The sequence below is a fragment of the Pteropus medius genome, unplaced genomic scaffold (genome assembly GCF_902729225.1).
Source record: "Pteropus medius unplaced genomic scaffold, Ma_sr-lr_union100, whole genome shotgun sequence".
Classification (NCBI taxonomy): domain Eukaryota; kingdom Metazoa; phylum Chordata; class Mammalia; order Chiroptera; family Pteropodidae; genus Pteropus; species Pteropus medius.
In genome coordinates, this window is record NW_024349798.1 from 16151864 (window position 1) to 16175950 (window position 24087).

The 24087-nt window shown below is 39.1% G+C and overlaps 1 protein-coding gene and 1 pseudogene across 7 annotated transcripts; one reads left to right on the top strand and one right to left on the bottom strand.

Moving 5' to 3' along the window:
* Window positions 1-55: 55 nt before the first annotated feature.
* On the top strand, window positions 56-23532 carry CCP110 (centriolar coiled-coil protein 110). Of its 7 annotated transcripts, XM_039885465.1 has the most exons (18): window positions 56-581; window positions 676-845; window positions 1830-2074; window positions 2732-2889; window positions 4804-4959; window positions 7735-7863; window positions 10228-11878; window positions 13494-13624; window positions 14111-14288; window positions 14857-14996; window positions 15516-15632; window positions 15984-16085; window positions 16229-16345; window positions 17803-17876; window positions 18428-18490; window positions 19129-19188; window positions 19674-19759; window positions 22083-22141. In XM_039885465.1, the coding sequence occupies exons 5-18, from the start codon at window positions 4819-4821 to the stop codon at window positions 22133-22135; spliced, it is 3042 nt and encodes a 1013-aa protein (XP_039741399.1). In that variant the 5' UTR covers window positions 56-581; window positions 676-845; window positions 1830-2074; window positions 2732-2889; window positions 4804-4818; the 3' UTR covers window positions 22136-22141. The 7 variants fall into 7 exon arrangements, with proteins under 7 accessions (XP_039741399.1, XP_039741401.1, XP_039741398.1 ...); XM_039885467.1 differs by lacking the exons at window positions 56-581; window positions 676-845 and adding an exon at window positions 959-1165 and having other exon boundaries at window positions 22083-23532; XM_039885464.1 differs by lacking the exons at window positions 56-581; window positions 676-845 and adding an exon at window positions 959-1127.
* Window positions 15180-15298, bottom strand: LOC120620691 (uncharacterized; annotated as a pseudogene).
* Window positions 23533-24087: the final 555 nt, after the last annotated feature.

Below are 24087 nucleotides of genomic sequence, written 5' to 3' on the forward strand. Positions count from 1 at the left end.
GGAGCCACTGGCATGGCAACAGAGGCGGGCCCAGGCCTAGGCTCGCGTTCCAAAGGGGGCTTTCGGGTTACTCCTGGGGTCTTGACTTCCACCTGGGCTTTCGGACTACGAAGGGGAGGGATACGATAGCCCCGTACGGTTGTACGACTGGAAGGGGTCTCAGTGACTCCTTCATTCTGCCCCCGAGGACACTGCCTAGGGAGCCTCGAAGGGGCAGGACGCTTAGACTATTTAGTCAGTTCGAGTCAAGATGTGCTGCTTTTCCACCTGCTAAGGGCTAATATTGGGGCTTATGAGCCAGGAACTGTGAGAGAATTATCTGCTCTTCCTCATAACCACCCTTGTGACAGTCACTTTTAAAACTCTCATTTTACATATGCAAAAAAATAGGCACGGGAAGGAGGATGAGTAAGAGAGGCAGAAGGTAAAAGCCAAGTTAGGAAACGAAAGGGGCACCTACATCATAGTTTGGAAAACTGGTAACATGTTTACATAGAGAACTTTGGAAAAATATTCGGGGATTTTCCTGCCATTTCGAACTTTTCTTTCTCGGACGTATTTTCCCACTGATTTGCAAACGGGTAAGGGATGCCTTAAGACGTAGAGTTGGCATCTAGGGTTCTGCAATACTTTATTTACAGAGAAAAAAATTGGTGAATGTCGTATGTTTTCCAGTAGCCAGAAAAGAGAGGTTATCATTCTGCAGATAATGGGTAAAAAATAGCAACTTCGAAGAACGTTTCAGGGGTCTTCAGACCTGGGGAACGTTCCTACTCTGATAAGTTACAACGGCAGATGGGCAAGCTTGCCGTCAAGACTGTTTCCCGGCGTGCACCGCGTCTTGCGTAAGTACTACGACGTTCATCGCGCGTACCCAAGCGCGCAATGCACCTCGGGGATTGTAGTTTTCTTTTGGCCCAACCGTCTCAACCGCCCGGGGAGCAACGGCCGGAAGTGCCGGCCCTGGGAGGTGGAGTCTGGGCGGTGGCGGCGGCAGCCGTTGCCAGGATCCCGCGTTGCCGCCGGAGACCCGTAATATGGCGGGGAGGAGGAGGCGGCGGCGGCGGCGGACGGAGCTACTCTCTGTCGGTACCAGTTGAGCCGTTTGCTTCCTGACAAGGCCGGTGGTGAGCGGAGGAAGGCTGACGCGGCCGTGGGAGATCGGGTGTGTGCATGAGGAGGGGGCTTGACTTAGAGGGTCCTGGCGGCGAGGCCACCGGGCGAGGCGGATCTGGCTCCCTGAGGAGCTGAGGGCGGGCTCGGTACGGAACCCGAGCGCCAGTGCTGGGCTCCCTGCTCTCGAGTCCCTGGAAAGGCGCGGATGTGGGGCGGCTGGGGCCCCGGGGTTGGCTGTACCTGGAGCGGAGGTGATGCTCGGGTGGCGGCAACGCCCCGGGGCCCTGGGGATGGAGCCTGATCAGAGGAGCGGGGGGAGGTGGGCGTGGGGCGCTGGGGTGAGGGCGGAGGGTCTCCACCTCCTATTAATAAAACTGGGCCACGATGCTGGCGAGGGAGGCGACCCCTGGGTGTGCACTGTCCATTTCTGAACGCGGGTTACTACAGCCAGAGGTTCTAGCAGCGCTGTTTACTCTGCCTCTGCGACTCTGGGGTAGAAGCACGAGGATAATAAATTGTCTTCATGGCCCCCGATGCTGCTAGCTGGTTCCCGCTCTGCTTCTATTTGGTTTTGATTCGATTTCCCAACCTCCCCATTTAGGCAATTGCAGATGCTAGAGATTGATTCAGTGGGGAAGGGTCTGGAAAGAGAGAAACGAGGAAGCTGTTTGTCCCCCTTCCCATGTTTTTAAGTTACGTTTGAATCTTACCAGGAACCAAGCACTGTCACTGCCCTCCAGGAGTTCATAATCTGGTGATAAAAATCATCACCACCACCATCATCATCATCATCATCATCTGCAAAATAAAAGCAGCCCCCATTTATTGATGCTTTCTGCATGTCCTGCAGTACACTAATTGCCATACGTGTATTAGGTCATTGAATCCTCAGAGAATCTCTTTGAGACAGATGAGATTGTCCCTGTTTTACAGATGAGGAGACTGAGGCGTAGAGATGGTAAGTGAATTGCCAAGAACTTACGGCTGGTACCTGCCTGAATTAGAAACCTCCCCTTTATTGCCTCTACAAGTTTATACCTTTGGGAGGACTGATAGGTAAACAACCAGCTAGAATAAAAACAAGGCAAGATCTGTGTTACTTTTACCATTCCCTTCAGTGACATTTCTGGTAGAGCACTGGTGAGGAGCAGGTAGCAAGGGCCACACGTCTATGGGGTTTGCAAAGAGGCTTATTTGGAGAAGGGTCATGGTATAAATGGTGAAGGCAAGGCCTGTCTGAACTTGATGCGGCTGACAAATTAATAACTCAAGTGGACCAGTAATGCTTGATGGTAAAGTATGGGGCAGTAGATTTGTGGTTGGAGTGGCCTCGTAATCAGGGTTCCCTTAAAATAAAATGCTGCTGACACATAATTGCATTGTGAGAACGGAAGTGCCTTTTGCTTAATCATACAGGGTACAGATGCTCACTTTTGTAAGTGGTTGCCTTTGCAGTTTAGAGGTGCCAGTTTCCTTGAGAACAGGGTCATCCGTTGAAACTCCATTCTCTAAATCCATTTTTCCTTGCTTGCTTCTTTGCTGTGTAGTCCACTCGTCTTCTCTTTTTCTGGTTTACATTATTGTTTGAGCTAATTACCCTGACTTATTTATTCAGTTCTTTCCTCAAGTGCTCCTGAGTGCCGATGCTGTTCTGTGTAATGGGGGTTCAGTGGTGAGCGAGACTGAGAAAGTACCTGTGCTTATGGAGCTTACCTTTTGGTGGAGGAAGACAGACAAAAACCAAGGAAATAAACAAGATAATTTCAGATAGTGGTAAGTGCTATGGAAATTGGGAAGTATAATGTGGTAGTGACCGATGCAGGGTTAATTTAGGTGGAATAAGGCTAAGAAGGATCCAGTCATATTCAAGGATCATTTGGTAATTTCCAAAAATCATCATATTAACACTTGTATTTGGATGTTTAGTGCAATATCATATGCCACAAGATATGATGTAATAATAAATCACTCTACACCTATAATACGTATGACATCCGTGTACTGTTTAAGGAATGTGAATTTAACTTTGTGAAGCAATGAGGCATATCTATATGATGTTGAAAGGAAAATAAAACCATTACCAGAAAGATATTTTATTTCCTTAAGTTTCGCAGACCTTTAAAATAGAATTTTATGCTTTATCTAGCCACAGGAAGTATATTACATTAATTAGTACATTATATAAATAGATTAACGAGTAATCTGTTTATGTTCCCTGAAATGCTGGATGCTAGCTTGTGTTAAAAATATTTTGAACTGTTTTAGTAGAAATGGGGTCATTTGAATTTCTCTTACATCTTAGTTTCTGCATATTTTGGTGGTTAAGATATCATAATGTGGGTTGAAAATCTTGACTGAAACTTGAGGCCTTGCTACGGTTATCATGCAGTAAGGTGCTGTGTTTTGTTTTTTACTTTTATTTTTTTACGAATATAAGTTTGCAAAATAATCTCATACTCTAGAGAACCATTTCTTTGAAATTAAACTCTCACTTTGCATAAACCGAATATAGAAATAATTAGAGTTGATGGGATGGTAGGACAAAGTTATTAAGACTACCAGCTGGTCAATCTAATCATAATTTCAAATATGCCTTTTCTTCATTTCTAATTGTGTTATAATTTGTCCCTGACACTTTAGCGTAATGAATTTTTAAGTACCTGAGGCTTAGGACAGTATCAATTCTATCTTGTTTCATCTTTGCATATCCTAAATCATGAATTGAATTTCCCTGCCCTCTGTCTTTTTTGTTAATTAATTGTTTTAAAAGGAACACCGAAAGGAACATTAATGTATTGGTTTTTCTGTTTTCACAGTTCATTCCGTTGTTCGTTATGATCTGACGATGTCTCCCTTTTTATTTTCCCTTGCTTATTTAAAGGAAACAAAGCCAGACATAGTGCTATGGAAACAAGCAATCAAATATTTAATGCTTGCTAGGTGAATGAGTATGGTGGCTCATCCTTCCTGGTTACCTTGTATTTTCATAGCCACCATCACAATTTTCCAGAAATTGTGAAGTTAGTGGGCTGATTATTTTAAGTAGTTTGACAATGGTTCCAGTTTTCAATAATAAAATAGAATTATCACTAGAGCCAATAAGTTTTTTATTTTCCACTGATGACTTATTTGGCTAGTGACCATGGAGTTATAATGTATTTTTAAGATATGCAAGTAATAGACTTCAGACTTTGAACTCCATGATAGAAAAAGAATTTTTAAAAGTAAATATCTTCTTTTATATAAATAGCCTTTTTGTCTCTTTTTTTTTTTTTTTGGCTAGTAAAGCATTTCTGCCTTTGTATAATTTAGTTTTTATTGTGCCGTGTATATAAGTCTTGCTAATGAAAATGTATTCTATTTTATAATCTAAAGTTAGTAAAGTCATATAAAACTTTGTGTCTTTTAAGTAGGTTTCACTGGTAAGTGAGTCCTTAATACTTTTGTAAAGTAATCACATTTAAAAATTGATTTACATCCAAATGTTTAGAAACATTTAACATAGGAAGCAAGCCTTAACCGGATAGGATCTTGACCTAGACTTACATTATACTCAAGATTTAGCTCCTGATCCGTGAAAGATCAGTTCTAGAAATTGTGCATTCCAGGAATATTTTGGTGCTCTATAAAATTTGCCAAATAAACCATTTTTCTCAGTACATTCAACATGCCATTTTTCTCTTGTAGTGCGGTGGTGGGAAGATGGAGGAATATGAGGAGTTCTGTGAGAAAAGTCTCGCCAGAATCCAAGAAGCATCACTATCCACAGAGAGCTTTCTTCCTGTTCAGTCTGAAAGCATCTCACTTATCCGCTTCCATGGAGTGGCCGTGCTGTCTCCACTGGTAAACGTTCTCTGATTTGTAAATAACCATTTTTTTCTATAGTGAACCACAAAGGCAGTTCACAGAAAAACAACAACAAAAAAAGGGTTATAAACATCAAAAAGATGCTTAGATTATTTATAATGAAAGAAATACAAATGAGTTAGCTTTTTTTTTTTACCTACTTGGCAAAGATCTGATAGGATTTGGCATTCCTTAGGTTGTGGGGGAAAGGCACTTATAATGCCCTTTTATTGAGAGAATCCGTTGATTTTATTTTTTGGTGAGCATTTTGGTAGTGTTTATCAGAATTTGAAAGTACATAACCTTTGACTCAGCAATTCCATTTTGGGGAATATCTTAACGATTATATCTATGTGCCCAAAGAAATATTCATAAGGTTATATAGTAACACTGTTTAAAATAGCAAAAGCTTGACCAACCTGCATGTCTAACAGTAGTGGACTAGTTTAACTAGTCCGTTTTATAGAATCTCATACAGGGCATTAAAATGAGAACAGTAGACCTAGATATGTGGGCACGGAAGGGTCTCCATAAGATACCATAAATCATTGCACACAGCATGCTCTCCAAGGCAGGATGGGGTAGTGGCTAAAAGCCCAGTTCTGGTTCCTGCTGGCCTGGGTTCAAATCATTGTTCTGCCACTTATCTGCTTTATGAACTTGCAGGTCTATTTTCTTTATTTGTTAAATTAGAATAAAAACAATGCCTACCTCATAGAGCTATTTTGAGGATTAAATGAACTAATATATTGAAAATGTTTACAAAACTACCTAGATCATGGGAGGTGTTCAGTATCCGTTAACTATTTGGATTTTTAAATAGGAATATCGTACTGTTTCTCTGGGAAGGGGTAAGGGGATATAGTATGAGGGAAGCCACAATTTTTATCGTATACCCTTTGATACCGTTTGAATATTTTTTAAATACGTGCAATTTTATTTCAAATCAGAAAATTAATATGATTGAAAGAGCGTTAATTTTTTTAATATAACAGAAGTTAAAAGATCAATATTTTCTGCCAACTTTTTGTAATGAAATTTTCAAACATGCAGAAAAGTCGAAAGGATAGTGTGACCACGCATATGTCTGCTAGTTAGATTCAACAGTTTTTTACGTTTTTGCCATCTTTGCTTTATGGTGTTTATGATTTTATGTATGCGTGTGTATATATTTACCTACTCATCTTGTTTTATTGCTGAGCCATTTGAAAATTCCAGATACACAATACCTTTCCCCGGAATATTTTGGTATACTTATTTCAAAATTAAGGATATTCTGCTGAAAACTCCAGTACCGTTACCACACCTTAAGACAATGATAATTTTAGTAGCATCTAATATTCTGTTCATATTTCTCAATTTCTGCTCAAAATGTCTTTTGTAACATTTTTTTTCTCTCTACTCTGGATCCAGTCTAACTTCACACATAGTATTTGCTTGTTATAGTTTTTTAGTCTCTTTGATCTGGAACAGTTCTTCTACCTCTTAAAAAAAGTTATTTTTTTTTTTACGGTAGTGAAAATATTTTAAGAGACCAAACCAGTCTCGTAGAGTGCCTTACGTTTTAGTTTTGTCTAATTGTTTCCTGTATGGTGATATTTAACTTGTCCACTGGTACTTCAAGTTTTTTTACACTGGAAATTAAGTCTAAAAGTTTGATTAGAGTCAGGTTAAACATTTAGCCTGGCAAGAATTTTTTGGAGATGATGACGTGTGCTTCATAGTAAATTAAGTCAAAAATTACTTAATGTCTAGTTGTTCCTCTATTTTGATGTTTAGTTTGAACACTTATTTTTACAGCGGTGACTGCCAGATGACTCTTTAAAGGTATATATATATTTTCCCCCTTATTTATTAGCAAGTAAACTGTGGAATGATTCTTTGGTACCATGCAAATAAGAAAAAAATTTAAAACAAGATTTTAATCAACTACTTGATGACATATTGCTTTTGCTTGATTAGTTTAATATTGACCAAAATTTCTGAGCCTCATAGCTTAGGGTCTATAACTCCATCAGTTACTTCTTTATAAGCCAAATCCTATGTTTATAGATGTTAATCCATGTTTTTATGTTGTATTTGATAGAAGAATATTGCACCTTTCAAATTATTTTTTATGACATGCTTCCATTTGTATAAGTCTAAGATAAATCTTGACTCCTTAATACAGTGACTAAACTTCCCAGGACTTAATAATTAAGATTTAAATCCATCGTAAAAAAATATAATGCTTAGAAGAGTTCGGTTTTTTTAGGTGCATTATATTTTGATTGAAGTGGAACCAAATATGTGTTCTGATTTTGTAGGCAAAACATTATGTTTCTTTTATCGTTTAACCTTTGGACATTTTCTTGAGGTAGCAAAGAGGTAAAACATACACTGATGAGAAATCGAAGAATCTCACTGACTCAGTGAAGTACGACATTGGCAAATGAAAAGCTCAGTGGGCAAAAGGGCTAATTTTGTCTCTCATTTTAGAGCATTCGATAAACGAACAGTTTTTTTTTCTCTTAATCTTTTTTTCGGTTGAGAATAATTTCACACAGTAAAATGCACAGATCTGAAGCGTCTCATACGTTTAGACACATGGCACACACTCGTGTAACTTATACCCACACAGAACATTTTCATCACCTCCGCCAGGTCTCCCCTGCCCCCTCCCAGTCATTACCCCCAGCTGCTGTTATGCTTTCGCTATACTTTTAATGATTCTGACTTTTATGCTATTTGTATATTTATGAGAAACAATTACACGTTTATGACATTTCGCAGCTTAACATTGAGAAAAGAAAGGAAATGCAGCAAGAAAAGCAGAAAGCGCTTGAAGTGGAAGCGAGAAAGCAGGTTAACAGGAAGAACGCTTTACTGACTCGAGTCCAGGAGATTATTGAAAATGTTCAGGTATGTAATTCAAGCTGTTTTCAATTATAATTATGAAATCATGAGGTGAGCATTGATGATAATTTTTTAGAAACATATTTGCACTTATTAGTTAATTACCAGTATGCTTTACCGTTCTGTTCGAGAAGCTTCATAATTTGCGATGTATCATTTCAGTTACTCCAAAGAAAATTCACTTGCTCGTTAGTGGTGCCCAGTACTTGAGTCAGAGGGTACTGAGACAATGGAGCCATACACTGAATGTAGTTGCTCATTGTCTGTGTCTCATGACTCTAAAAACATTGAATTCTCAGTGACAAAATGATAGAATTGGCCATTGTAGTTCACCTCTGAACTAATCAGACTGTGGACTCAGTGACTTTATTCTCATTCTCCGCGATCATGAATAACTGCTTCCATTTTTTTTTTTTGGTGAAAATGCTCTTGTGTAAATGCAATTTAACTTACATAAATAGAATTGCCTAAATGCATCTTAGATCCATATTAAAACCATTTAAACTATACATCCGTGCCTTTTGTAATTGTTTTTATTTAGCTTAATTTAAAATTGTATAAACAATTTGTTTTAAGGTCTGGATCATTTCATACCAACAAGAAAAACAAATTTGATTGAACAGATAATCTGCCACATATAGCACTTTTTTGTTGGTTATATCTTTTTATTTTTTTTTTAATTTTAGGGATTTATGGTTTGTAATTCCTACTAGATGTAGGTAATTCCCACTAGATGACACATGTACAGCGAACCTTAGAATATTTCCCATTAACTGCTACTCTCATTTCTCTGTAGGTAGTAGATTTTAATTTGTGGCTTATAATTACTGCTCATATTAAGTTTAAAAAATATAACGTGTAGCACAATAAGGGTGGGTTTTTACTAAATCTTTTTATTATTGAAACAAAAATGGCATATCATTTTTGGTATATCAAATATATTACTAATGAGATTATTGTTGAGTCTGAAAACTTTCTCTGTTTCATAGAGCATGTACAATGTTGAACTGTAGAGTAATGAATTAATTAGGCAGGTAGAGAAATTTTACGTATTAAAAATAGATTTCTAAGGTCGGTTACATCTGTAAAACCTAGGATTCTATGATAGATCTTTCTCATTGTTATTTAAATCATTTAACCAAAGGCTCATATTAGTGCTGTGCAAAAAACCTAGCTGCTGAATATCACAAATGTGACATGTGAGATATTTTAAGGGAATAATTTATTTTACTTAAACCTATGACTATGTTTGTGGATTTTGCAAATATGTATTCCTTTTGTTTTATTTTGGTCCCGAGGTTGTGACTGAGTACACCTTGTACTGTTTATTGCATAGTACCTGGAAACCATTACATGTCTTGGGATTTGTAAGGCAAACCAGGAGTGCCATATGGTCTAGGAAGAACCATGTAGAAAACAACCTAGAAATCTTTTAATATTCAAGATTCTGGAGTCTATATTCATATGATAATAATTTCTGCCAGTTTAATATATGCTTGTATAATCTTTAGAAACCATCTTAGTTCACTTTTAATTTTTTTTGAAGTCTAATTATTTAGATTCAAATGTAATTTTATTGTTTTTTTTTTTCTATTGGCTTTCTTGTTATGCAGTTATTCTCTTAATTTATCAAATTTTTTACTTGTTTCACTTGTTCTGAAACTCATTAACAGGTTCCTGTTTTAAATGATCGTCATTTAATCACATTGAAATTTGTTTAATAAATTGGGTTTTAAGTTGAAACTTTTCTTATTTTTAAGTAACCTAAGCTTACATGGCTGAGCTATCATTTACTATAAATTTGCCTAATTATACAAAAGGATTTTGGTTAAAATTTGGAGTAAGCGTGTGGGAGGTAGGGGTCTTATTACGGAATTATTTTTCCTTAATATCCAGGGCACCTTAGTTTTTGTTAAGAGGGAATCATTTATATAATATATTTATATTTAAGTACTTGCTATTTATCTTATCTATCATTGTCCTTAGGTGACAGCTGTTACAAGAGGAACAGTTGGTGACGTTAATAACATATAACCAGTGGAAAATGCTTTTATTCCAAGATTAAATTGCACATGGACATATTAATATATGTGTGTATACATGTGCACATATGCCCATATTTGCATCAGATTAGATAATTTCCCTTTTAAAAAAATTTTAACAAACAGGCCGTTGTGTCCAATAGATGTTATTCATAGTAATTTGAGCTCCATGTGATATAGGATACCATAGAAAAAGTCATCTTAGTTTTTGTTTGTTTGTGTTTTCAAATATTAGATGTCTGAATCTTCAGTTTCAGTTTTAGAAAACAGTGAAATCAAAGGCTTTTGTGTAATGAGGAAGTATTAATTAAAAAATTTTCTTTTTCAGGTTAGAAAAGCACCTAACACCAGTGATTTCGATCAGTGGGAGACTGAAACAGTTTACTCCAATTCAGAAGTCAGAACCCTGGATGTCCCCGCCACATTTCCTAACGTCTTGCCAAGCCCTTCCGAACACTCTACTTTTGCAGAGTTTGAAAAGTTAATTGGAATTTTGCCACTGGATACTGAGGACCAATTTAAATCTAATGGGATAGACCTAACGAGGGACTCAGAAGAATTTAATTCTCTGAAGCAATGTGACAGTTCAAATATGAGCCACGTGGAAAATGAAGCTTCTCTAAAGTCCTCCTCAGCAGCTGCCGAGGAGACTCTTATTTCTGATGGTCTCTTCCCACAAAATGAAAAACAGGATCCGTCACTTTTAGAAGAAGTTGCTTCAGATCCCTACATAATGAGTCTTCAGAACCTGATGAAAAAGTCAAAGGAATATATAGAAAGAGAACATTCTAGACGCAGTCTGAGAAGTAGTGCGAAGAGGAGTGTTAACGAGAGTCATTCAGACAAAGAAAACGATGCTGGTCGAGTGACGGCGGCGTGTGTGAAGGAGGAGGCCCCGCCGACGGGCAGACCCTGCGGTCCAGTCATTCCTGACAAACCAAGCCTTAACAAGTCCAATGTTCTTCTCCAAGGTGCTTCCACTCAAGCAAGCAGCACGAACACAGCGGTTTTAGGTAGCTTTTCTAACGTGGACATTCCTGCAGGTACTGGCTATCCCACTGTTTCAGATCCTGATTCTGATTTTAAAGTCATTCCCACTTTTGTTACTGAAAACAATGTGATCAAAAGTCTTACCAATTCATATGCCAAATTACCTAGTCCAGAGCCAAGCCTGAGTCCTAAAATGCATCGAAGGCGTTCGAGGCCGTCATCAGCATGTCATATACTTATAAATAACCCAGTAAATGCCTGTGAATTAAGTCCTAAGGGAAAAGAACAGGCAGTAGACTTAGCCGTTCAAGGTGCTGATGAAGAAACAAATGTCCCTGAAACTGTGCCAAAGTTACCAATTGATTTAACAAGAGTCTGTTCAAGCAAGGTTTATGTCGGCAAGAATACGTCCGAAGCCATACAGGAAATGGTTTTAGGTAAATCAAATCAGGTATGTCAGTCTTCAGGAAATCAATTAGAAAAGGAAGTTATTCATGGCCTTGCTGTGGTGGAAGGCCAGTTACCATCGGATGCGGGAGGACCACACACACTGGACGGTCGGTGTAGTACAGTGCCAAGGTCACATGAGCCGTGTGCCACCGGTCCGTGTGTAGCGACTCAAAACTTTGGAACCCTGAGTGGACTCAAGTCAGCCAGCATGTCAGAGAAAAACTGCAATTTACAAATGGAACTGAATAAGTCTTACGATGTAAAAAACCCGTCTCCCTTACTGATGCAGAATCCGAATACTGGCGAGCAGATGGACACCCCTACGGTGTCCTGTGGGAATGAGCGGTTTTTGGATAACAGTTTCGAGAAAGTTAAACGGAGACTCGATTTAGACATTGATGGTCTGCAAAAAGAAAACTGCCCTTATGTCATGAGGGCTGTGGTAGGTGACCAGGAGAGGCAACCTTTGCCAGAAAGAAGATACCCCGTAGGATCTGTCTGCATCAACAAGAATCACTTTTTAGGAAGTAGTTCCAAAGGTAAGGAAAACCGGAGTGTTGGATACTGCCAAGCAGATGGTACTTTTATTTAATGCTTTTAATTGACATTTTGCAAAATAATAATCATAATTGTTTTCATCTGTTCATTAGAGTACTTCATTTATCAGAGAGCATATAATATTTTGCTACAGTTTATTGCCATTTGATAGGTTTTCTTAAAGGATTTTTTAATTGAAATGATGAATCTTTCACACTCCACCGGGTGTTAGAGAGAAGATTATTATGACTGGGGGAAAAAGTCGTGGCACAAAACATCACTCATTGTTCTAATCCCGTGCGTTACTCTGATGTCTTCCTTTTGGATTATGGTTTTCAGTATTTTCATCAGTTGGTCCTTTCATTTGGGACGAGATCTTCGTGGAGTTGGCCCTTCGGTAAACACTTTAACATCCAATTATTAGAGAAAATATCACAGATAAGGCTCTGTGAGTAGTGTTTCAAAAACAGTGTTTTTATTGATAGAAATGATTTCAAATTTCTGTTGCATCTAGTGTTGGATTAACAACAACTTGTTAAAACATGTCTTCATTACTCCTTACTTAGTTGTCACGATTCACAATTCTTCACTGATACGGAAGACATTTAAGTAAGCTCAGTTCTTAGACATTGACATTTCAGCTCTGAACGAGTATATACCTTCCTGAAAAAAACTTCACATTCTGTAAAATTACACATGAAAAAATAACAGAGTTTATAGGAAAAACAGGATCGGGGCAGACTTTTTAAAACCTGTGCAAGGTAAAAACTCTAATAAAAGCAGCAGTTGATAACCTGAGAAGCTAACTTGTGTTCTCCGGGTAAACCACATAACATGGCTAGAGGCTGTCTCAGTGAATCCCAGGTGTACCCCAAATCAACAGGTGGCAGCGCTGGCAGCTCTCCAGGTGGGCATGGGAGGCAGTGCAGTGTGTCCAGAGCTGCCCACAGCTTTTTGTCGTTATTGTCGTCTCCCAGGATGCCCACCCTGGAGGTGGGCCTGCGGGCCGTTTCTGAGGATGTGCTCTTGGGACCAGCACCTGCGGAAGGAGGGGATGGGCTGAGTGAATTGTGCTGTGACTTAGCCTCAGCCGAGACCTCAGCTGCCCCTATGGGGCACTCTGCAGTGTGGATGGTCCTTCACTGATCCAAGTTGGGGTGAAGGGACTGGGCCTTGTACCGCAGTGTTGAGCGGACATACGATGCAAGCGTGAACTTGGGAGAAGCAGTTTTCTTCAGCCAAGGCCAAACCCAGAGAAGGCCGACGGCTGTGGGCTGTCGTGAGGCACCACTCTAGGGAGGGGGGCCCCTGTCCCAAGTTAAGTGGAGTAAGGAGAGCCTGGACTGGACACATAGCATTGGTTCCGTCAGTTCGATCCCAACGGGATCTGTCGGATGCGTGGGGAGGGATGGCGAGAGGCAGGCCTTCATCTGCTACCTCGAACTAAGAGTGGCAAAGAACCTGGGGCACAGTGGGGACTTGGATGTGTCTGGATCACGTCACGTCAGATCCAGGGATACTCTCTGGAATCAGAAGCGTAACTTAAGTTGATGATGTAAAACATCACGTACCAGACTTGGACATTTTCTAAATCTGAGGGAACGCGTTTCCTTTCAGAAGGGGAGGAGACGTTAAAAAGCAAGATGTTAGCTTTTGAAGAAATGCGGAAGAGGCTGGAGGAGCATCACGCCCAGCAGCTCTCGCTGCTCGTAGCTGAGCAGGAGAGGGAGCAGGAGCAGCTGCAGAAGGTGAGCCCGGAGGGCGTGGCCTGTGGGGCTGGTCCGCGGGCTCCGGCTGGGAGGGGGGCCTGTGACTCTTGGTTGTTCCTGGGACACTTGCGATCCCCCTTATATACCTTAACCTAAGGGGTCATCGATTTTGATACATGGATAGTGTTTTTATTGCCAGAATGTGAGATTTGATACTCAGATTCTTTATCTAAAAATAATGTAGAATTTACCAAAAGAATACTTTATTGAATCCTTAATTCAAAAGTGTATATTTTTAAAGGGTGTTTTATAATTAGATGCTGAAATACGCATTCTGCGAGATTATTGTTAATGTAGCACATTTTAAAATCGACTAAATTGTCGATTTTATTTGAGGGAGGAAAACTTGAAATAATTTGCTGATAACTATATGGACTTTTAGCTAAGCCTAAAATGATGCTATTTTGGGATACGATTTAACCAAATATCTACCATATTTTGTTATCCTAAACTGTTAATCTCTAGGAGATAGAAGAGCAGGAGAAAACGTTCAAAGAGAAGAAGCTGATGGCAGCAGAAGCCTCCGAGCTGGGTCTCACCAGTGCGGTGGGCTTGGAGTGGAGACGAGTGAGCGGCTCCGGCGTGCTGGAGACAGTGCTGTCTCACGTAGACTCGCTCCAGGCTTCACATTCTCATGGGTCTGGTAGGTATTTAGAAATCCTTTTCCATTTGGAAAAAATTATCCTATAGTAGAGTGTTTTATTTGGCACACTTTAAAATCGTAGCTTTTTCCTTCAAGTAATTCCATGTCCAACCCACTGCTGTTTGCCACCTGCTTAGTGAGCAGTGAGAAATTAGATGGCAGCAGATCAAAGACCGGTGAGCAGGTGTTCAGGAGAAAAGCCACGTTAGCAAGGAAAATATCAGGAAACCTGGCTCGTCAGAGTCCGGGCTTTGTTCATTCATGCCGCAGGTGGTAAGCTTCAAGTGAAAACGCAGTTTGCTGTCTCCAGAGTGCTCTTGAATTACTGCATCTAATTCCTCAGTCCCAGGAAGCTCATCTGCACATCGTCGATCATCCTGAGATGCTGTTTGTGTTGAAAAGATCCATCTGGTGCATAAGCTTAAAGTCCATAAATATTTTAAGTCTGCATGTAGATCAGTTTCAGAGGCAGTTGTTGTTATTAATGATTGTCAGAAGTGTCTGGGTGTTGGGCATATTCTGATTGTATGGCATCAAGTATGATATTAGATTGTATATATTTCTCTAGGTTTCACAAATTCTGCCCTACAACACAGCTTTGGTTCTATAAATGAAGCACCGTTCTACCTCTGGGGATCATCAGCTAGTGGCCTGACCAAACTCTCAGTAACAAGGCCTTTTGGAAGGGCCATAACTAAATGGTCTCAGGTGGGCAAGTGTAATGATAATATAACATATATATGTCTATTTTCTGTCTCTTTAGCTATCTAGCTATCTTTCTATATTTTTATTTGTTTGTTTCTTTAGGCAAGGCAACCCTTGGTTGACCTCACAGATTGCAAGGACCTTGTCAGCTCACACTCCCTTACTTTTTATTTATTTATTTTTTAATGCCTACAGCACCTGGTCTTCCTAGATTGTCTCCCATCCAAGAACTAACCAGGCCCGACCTTGCTTAGCTTCCGAGATCAGAAGGAGTCAGGCTTGTTCAGGGTAGCATGGTCGTAGACTCTTTCTGTATTTTTAAGAGCTACTTTATCATAGGTTGCACAAATGAGCGTGAATATTTTTGCCAAACATCAAGTAGCTTATTAGCTTTTATTAAAGATGAAACTATGCAGAGCATACATGTGTAGAAGAACTTAGTTCCTTGTAATAGATTCAGAAAAACAATCCTGATGTAATTCTGAGATTCTGAAAACATTATGTCTATCTTGTTTCTTCTAGGTTTTCAGTCCGGAAATACAAACAAAATTTAATAAAGTAACGGCTGTGGCAAAAGGTTTTCTTACTCGTAGGCTTATGCAGACAGATAAACTGAAGCAACTTCGACAAACTGTAAAAGTAAGATTGTTGAAAATCATTTTCATTTCACTTCTTAGTTTCTATCAGTCTCTTTGTTATAGCTGAGTTGACAAATTAGTTCAGAACTTAGATCAAACACTTTTTAGTTATCATAGGCAGTTTTAGAAATCTGGTTATTAATCTGATCCAGATAATTCTTTAAAATATGTAAATGAAGTAGTTTGTGTATTTTCATCTCACTTTAAAGTGAGAGCTGTTTGACTTCTGATAAGTAATAGTTTTGTGTTCTTAGTAATTTTTGGATTGACTGAGAAAAAGAACAGAAAGGAACTCCAGTGATCATGAATCCTCCTAGAAACGCAGTTTCTGACGGAGCATTTTTTCTTTCAGGACACTATGGAATTCATAAGAAGTTTTCAGTCAGAAGCACCATTAAAGAGAGGGGTCGTTTCGGCACAAGACGCTTCTCTTCAGGAGAGAGTGTTGGCTCAGGTAAACGCCAGGTCCCGAAGGCTTTGGGAAGCGGAAAAGTTTTCTTTCTCTTACTTAATCCCTAAATAAAAGTGTATGTAATATCGCTGAACCCTGACCTCAGTTTTTTCAATGGGTACAATATTTTCTTCTTTTGAACCTAGTTGCGAGCCGCCCTGTATGGAATTCACGACATATTCTTTGTCATGGACGCAGCTGAAAGAATGTCTATTCTACGCCAGGATCGAGAAGCTCGCAAAGAGAAAATGCTCAGGCAAATGGTATGTCATCTCATTTTCTAATGAATGAGTGAAAAAGAAACTCTGTTTCTTCTCGTCACAAAACACTGCTGGCATCAGGCGTGAGTTATTTTCCCCGTCACCAACCAGTTGTTCGACACCAGCTGGATGTCCTGCAGTTCAGTTCATTCCGACACTGTCTACCTGGAGTTATCAGATCCTAAAGGTCAAGTAGGCAATCAAGACTGCCCCCACTGCAGACACTAATTGCAGGGCCCAGCTTGTCACCTGTACTTCTGACTGACGGCTATAAATCATTGTTCCCGTGACACCCTCCTTCAGGTCTATAATTTCCTAGAATGGCTCACAGAACTCAGGGACACGCTTGCTCACATTTACTGGTTTATTCTGTACTAAAGGCTGTGGAGATCGAGCCAGACGGAGTGGTGCCCGGGGCGAGGTCCAGGAGCTTCTGTAGAGTTAGCTCCATCTTCTCCGCACGTGTGTGTGTTCACTAGCCCGGAAGCTCTCTGAACTCTAGGCATCTTTGTGGAGGCTTCGTCACGTAGGCAGGATCGATTACTCGAGCTCTAGCCCGTCTCCTGTCTCGGGAGAAGAGGGGGTGAGGCTGCAAGTTTCAAGCTTCTGATCACGCTTGGCCTTTCTGATGACTAGCCCCCTGCAGGAGTCCACGCAGAGTCACCTCACTGGAACACCTCGTGTCACCCAGAAAATTCCAGTGGTTTAGGAGCTCTGTGTCCGGAACCAGTGTCAAAGACCAAACACCGGAGCAAAAGATGTCTCTGCCAGCCCTGTCACTCAGATCACAAGAGTTTTAGGAGCTTAGCACTGTGTTAGCAGACCACGTAATAGCAGGAACCAGGGGCAGAGAACAATATATTATTATTTCATGATGAGATTCTTCTGGGTTTGGGGTAGTTGATACTAAATATTCTCTGTTGACTTCAGTACCCTTCCTACGATTTCTACGCACCGTTAAGCCCCAGGGTTACCAGCAACATTGAAATCTGTAGATGGATTTAAAAGAAATTGGTAAAAGAATTGCACATTGTTTTGTGATTGGATTTTGGAGTTGGAGCTTTGAGCATTGATTGCTTGGGTGGCTTATAGAAAACTATCATTTGCTCCTGATGGAAGGTCCTTGAAACTATTGTGTGGCTTTGGCCTTTTTTGGAAATCAGAGTTAGAAACAGGCTCCAAGTTAATTTGAAATATATCAATGTCAAATATCTGTGGTTTGAATTAGAGACTTAAGTGTGATTGGCAAAAGAAAAACAAGCAAATTTTGTATTATTTCATTGGGAAAATAATTTTAATAATTTTTTAAAAAAATTGAACTGCTTCAGTCATGAAGACAAGGTTAAAGTTCAAAATGCTGGTAAGAGACGCTTGTCCATGCGATTGGAGATCATCCCATGCTTTAATTTAGTGGTGTTACTGGTCCCACTAGAGCTTTATGTGACTTTTGTATTTTAAAGGATAAAATGAAAAGTCCACGAGTGGCGCTTTCAGCTGCGACACAGAAGTCTCTTGATAGGAAGAAGTACATGAAGTGAGTTTTTTTGTGTGTCATGTCCTATTTATTTAGCTATTATCAAACCAATTCATTTCAGTCATTGGTTGATCTGTTTGTATGTTCATGTTAGAAATATAGTTCACTTTTCTGCAGCTGAACTGATAGAAATCCCTTTTTCTATGAAGAATTTTGTTAAAATCAGGCGGTAAAATCTGATTTCATCTTTAAAAACTTTGTATTAACTACTAAATTTGTCGGTGTTCAACTTGTGTAATTGGTAGCCAATCAAATAATCTTAAAAATAGTTCATCCTTATAGTCAGTGTTAGTTTTTATATCTTTTAAATATATTCTCTTTCTAATATCCTAAAGATGTCATGGGAGGAAAAAGTTAATGCAAAGAATATCCTAATAACTTTCACTAAAACTCTTTCTTGACAGTAGTCTTTAGTCTCCTTAGTGTGTTTTCGTGGTATACCAACTTTGAGATGATGGTTTGTTTCTGCCATCCTGTATCACATTTGTGAACATGTTTTTCTCCTTTTCTAAATACATTGTTTGTGTGTCCTTATTTTTATACTCTGTTAGAGCCGCTGAAATGGGAATGCCAAATAAGAAATTCCTGGTTAAACAAAATCCTTTGGAGGCAAGGTGAGAAAAAGTATTTAGTCTCAGTGAGAGGCTTTGGTTATTTTTAAAGAGAAGAAAATGTTGTAAATCCCAAGCTCGCGGTCCGTCGGCTTTGTCCCACGTTATGTCAGTGGCATGCTTCCTGTTGGAGGATCGCGGGGTCAGAATCCGTGTTAATACCTGGTCTTGTACCTGGTCACGTGTCAGACCAGATGTCCCCGCTGTCCTGGTGGGAATTTAGCCCCTGTGTCCCGAGATCAGTCCACAGTCCGGGGCCTTTGGTCCTTCTTTCAAAACCTGAGAAAGCCAGCCTCATAGTTCTGACCTGTTTCTACACGTACATGAGTGAAGTTTCTTCTCTTAGATGTTTGAGAGGAAAAGTTGGCTTTTGGAAAGTATATAAATGAATTATCTGAAAGCAGAGGGGTTAATACTCACGTTGGGCATCTCTTTCCTGACAAAACCCAAATGTTTGGGTTCTTGTTGAACAAAATATAAGTACTATATTAATTTGCTTTAATCATTTTGCTTTGCGATATATTGGCCATATCACTGCAGAGGTGACTTCCAGCTCACTGTCATCTTTCATCTTTTGAAAGAAATTGGGGGGAAAATGGGATTTACTTTGGGAATTAACTTTTTATTTACTTTGTCCACAGAGTCCTTCAGCCAAACCAAGGCCAGAATGCCCCTGTTCATAGGCTGCTTAGTAGACAAGGGTAAGGATGCAACACGCGGGATTAAAAACATTTAACTCAGCGTTGGCTTTGAGGGGGAAAATAATTTAGTGCTCATTATATCGCATTTTCCAAATGTGATCTTTTTTATAGCATTAGGAAGATCTTGTAAAGTTACGTGTTCAAAGAGGACCCGTTGGTGTGCCGTCGTGCATTCTATCTTAATCTTCATTTACGTTGGCATGCTTTTACTTTTCATTTCATACCATGTTGCTCATTGAACGTTATAAACATCCGTATAGTATGTTCAGCATCACCAAAGTGATTCTCCAGCAAAGTATTGGCCATGGTTACCGACTCCCGCTGACACAGAAGCAGAGCTTCCTTACCCGAGCGTGCATGAGACTTCAGTTCTTTTCAAGCTTATTTGTGCTAAGCACAGTTGATGCAGGATGGTTGCTTTTGTTGAATGTTGAACATTTAGATCTTAATGCAAGTGACTTATTACTTTTTTTATGTTCAATTAGAACCCCTAAGACATCAGTGAAGGGGGTTGTGCAGGATAGACAGACGTCCTCACGGAGCAGAGCGCCTAGCAGAGCGCCTGTGTCAGGTGTGTAGCGATGACTTCCCGAAGCCCCTTCTCAGGAAGAGCACTGGCTGCCCCGTAACGCGGGCCACACGACTGGGACCTGTCTGTCCTTGCCACCATACTCATGCACAGTCATCCCTGCTGCTGATCGTTGGTGTGTCAGCATTTCGTGGCAGTCGGGAGATCTTAGAAAAACTGTGGTTCCATTCTTGATTTCTGTAATAATTTTGTGGAAACACTGTTTTCTTTTTCATAATCTGAAAAATTTGTAGAATTATAAGTGCTTAATTCAGAAACCTTTTTATAAACGAGTGAAACGTGGTGGTGCTGTTACGCCTGAATCTGTGTGTTCAGGGCACCACCCAGGATACCTGTCCACACCTGAAGGGGGCGTTTCTCCTGCCGACCGCGCGATCACGTGTGACCGGCACAGGTGTGGGGGCGTGAATTTTGTTTCTTCTTAATCTTTTGCTTAGTAAGAAACTTGAACTAAATCTTTGTTTATATTCATTATTTGAGGATTATTTAAGGGCTACACTAAAAACTTTAAAATTCTATGTATGGTGGCAAGAAGACAAATTTAATGTTGAGCTAATGCAAAACCCTTCATCTAATGTTTTAATATTTTTTAGGTATCTTTGTTTAAGACACATTGATAAGCTCACTAAAAATTATGTGATCCATGAAAACTACTTTCAAAATACTTTACTTTAACTGCACTGCTTTCTAAGCATTAAAAAACCTAAATTAGTCACCAGACAATGAAGATTAAACCTTAATCAATTCTAATCTCATTAATATGTAATTAACATATTTGAGAGCTTTTATTACTCAGTAATTTCCTCTAAATTAGGAGGGAATGAGCAACATAAGAAATTTTTTTATGTTATCACCATCCATTTACATAAATTCAAAGAAAACAAGATATTGATCATAACTTTGAAGTGACTGCAGATATTTTGCATATACAGAGTGAGTTTAATTCACAATGTTGCATAAGATATTTATTTAAATGTCATCTTTTGTGAGTCACCATGCGTGACAGTTCAGTGGGTTCTTTTAAAGGGGATTATGTAATGGAAGATCTTTATTCCAGAGGCAGTCAGGGTCACCCGGTCTGAAAGACCACCGGAAACACTCAGACGCAACACCAGATCTGTTGCTTGCGAAGTTATGTGGGATTTTAAGACATTTTCAGTTTTTCCCCGCGTTAGTGTTACGTATTGTGTTGCATCCTAGCTGGTTGGAATCATTGAGGAATTAGTGTTGTTTTGCCGAATGTTTTCTGTTCGCTACAGTGACTCGTCTGCGTGTCCTTTTCTCATACATTTCATCTCCACTTTCTGTCACTTGTGAACCAATAAGCAAAACAGCAACTACTGGTTTTATTTAGTGATGCTCAGCAGCGTCAAGGATGCATAGAAGGTCATTGCGTTAATAACATGCACAGTGAAGTTTGGTATTTAGAACTATCATAGTTTAATTGCATTGTAACAATTATTAATACAAATGAAGTTAACCCTTGAATTAACATATGTTAATATGCACCTAAACAAGTACAGAAATTCTTTCCTATTTCTCTAAAGATTGATTTATATATGAGTGCATATTTAGATGACTGAAAAAGACTAAAAAATTTTATTCATTTACACAAAATAAAAATTTGGGATATGACTGATTAAAATTCTAACTATGAATCTCAATAGCTGTTCTTGAAAAGATAACTACTGCTTAGATTTTTAATGGCCTAGATTATGTTTCGAACAGATTTGAAAGTATCTTTGATCTACATGGAGAACAAACACTTTATTAAGCAATTTGTAAGACACTTATTTTTGTTAGATGATAGAATATCATACTCTCAGACCAAAGCAGAATTCTAAGGTATTAAACTTTGCTGCAAAGCACTTGAAGTCGATTATGGTTTTTACAAACTAAACTGCAATCTTTGCTCATATATTTTAAAATATATTTGCTCATTTGCTGTTTTATGCCTGACTCAAGAGTTGATAGCGAAATTCAGAAATTGCTAATTAAAGCTGAGTAGGGGTCAGTAATACAGACTGGGTAAGGGAAACAACAAATCAGGTCGATTGGCTTCTCAGAGTTTCTACTTCTAGCTCTGTGACTTCGGCGAGTGACTTACTCTCACGTGTCTCAGTTTTATTATCCTTAAAATAGAGGTAACAATTTCTGTCTCAGGATTATTTTATATAAGGATTAAATATGATAGTATATATTGCTAGCTCATATACGTGCCTGGTACGAAGTAAGCATTTATTAAATGGTATCATCATAGAAAAACTAACATCGAGAAATAATATTAGTTTTGCTCTATTTTTAGGAGTATATGCAGGAAAAATCCAAAGAAAGCGGCCAAATGTTGCGACAATTTAAGAAGACAACATTCATTAGGATAAAAAGGGGTGAGGATTTCACCCATGTCATTGTCCCTGCCCAAGGCCTTTTACTTAACCCTGGACTCTGTTTACACAGACCAAGTGACGTCGAAGGGCTGAGCAGTTATTTGGACAATTTGGTCAAATTTGGCTAATTCCTTCCCTGGACCCCTGTTTCCTTAATATTAGGTTTGGGTGAAGACATATTAATATTTAGTTAATATCTGTACAAACACAAGTTTGCTTTAGGGACCCAGATGTCTGCCGAGAACCTTTTTGTAAACTTAAGAGGACATTTGGGTTTATTTCTATAAAATATTGAAAAACTGTGATAAAATACAGGTTCCGAAATATAAATTTTATCCATCTCTGCATATGGTTGCTGAGTGCGATACCCGAATCCGGTGCTGCTCTGTCAAGGGGACGTTGTCACAGAAGACTGTTCCCCAGGCTTGGTAAGGACTCTGACGCATCTCTCGGTCTTCACGTTCTTGGACCTGCAGGATAACCACAGAGGACAAAGCAGTCGCCTGCGGACTGCAGGCCACCTGACTTTTACCACAGGAGTGGCTGGGGTCACCATTTTGGTCACAAGTCCATATTTGTCTCAACAGCCAGTCGTCTTACAGAAATGTTAGACTTGGTGTGTGCTACCCCAGCACTCAGAAACATTTCCGCTCAGCTATAAAACCTTTCTGCGGAGGGCGGCGGCTCGGTGACGCCAGCACGGCCTTTTGACCGCAGTGGCACTTAGGCATGCCTTATCATACGCCCATTTCCGTAGCATAGAATGACATGCCGCATGCAGTTTATTTTCTGTCTAGTCTGTACTCTGTCGCTTCACAGTCTGCTTTTTATAGCATGCTTGATTTAGGAGAGAATAAAGGGCTATATAATAAGTTCAGATTTTCAAATGGGGTATAATATTGTCCAGTTGAAATTCCGCATTCCTGAAGAGGCACTGATTTTTAAGGTTTTTCATCACTAACATTCTTTTAAAATGTAAACCAAAAAAAGTTACCAAGGGAACGTGACGTTCTGAAAGAGAAAGTCCCTGCCGATTTGTTGTACGATTTCCAAAAAGGGCGTCGTGCTTCTCATGTGAAATCGGGACTGTGTGCGCTTGATCTTTCTGACTCGAATTCTAAAGAGATACTGGTACTTTGAAAATGCAGACTATCCATGTTCTTGATATCCTTTTAAGAATGTGGAGATAAAGATTGTTTGATTTTCTGTTCTATTTAAAATTTAACTTTCACATCCAGCTGTAGACAGAGAGTATTGGGTGTGAACTCAATTTTCTTTATTGGGATGTATCATTTATTGAATGAATGAACCAGGAAATCAGAAGATAGTCAAAACTGTCTGAGTTACCAGTTATTTGTAGGCAAAGTGTATCAACTTATCTTCTTAGTGTGATACACTGTGCTTTATCATTCTGAAAACTCAGGATACAGCTTACGCATGTCCTCTTAGGTCTTTGCAGTGAGGTAGATACTAAAAGTTGTGTGCACACCAGTGTAAATTAGCGCAAACAAATGGTATGTTTCAGAGAAAGTTAAAACTAGTTTGAAATGAAGGATGAGAAACTTGAGCGTTTTTTTCATTTAAAGATAAGAGCTTGTGTGTTTTACACATTTTTTAATGTTCACAGCTTTTTCTCATAAAAGTGCCAGACATTATTTTATGCTTTTAATGGATTTTTATTTATTTTTTTGTTATTTTTTACTTTGAAGTGGAATGTCCATTAATGTAAATTGTATTTATTTTTATACTTTAATTTTCACTAGTTTTGCTTCTAGGGAAAAGGCAAAATAAACTTTTCATCTTAAAGGAAATCCAGTTTGATCTTTTATTTACCAAGGAAAGGACTATTAAAGGACAGATATTCAAAAATATCTCGCCAAAACGATACTGCTGCAATATGATCATTTTTTACAATTTAAAATC

Bases quoted from the DNA above. Each gene is read 5' to 3' on its own strand.
- CCP110 (XM_039885465.1), top strand. From the start codon at position 4,819: ATGGAGGAATATGAGGAGTTCTGTGAGAAAAGTCTCGCCAGAATCCAA. The intron at 16,086-16,228 runs GTAAACGCCAGG...TTTTGAACCTAG, and splicing joins AGGAGAGAGTGTTGGCTCAG to TTGCGAGCCGCCCTGTATGG. The intron at 19,760-22,082 runs GTGTGTAGCGAT...CTCTATTTTTAG, and splicing joins TAGCAGAGCGCCTGTGTCAG to GAGTATATGCAGGAAAAATC.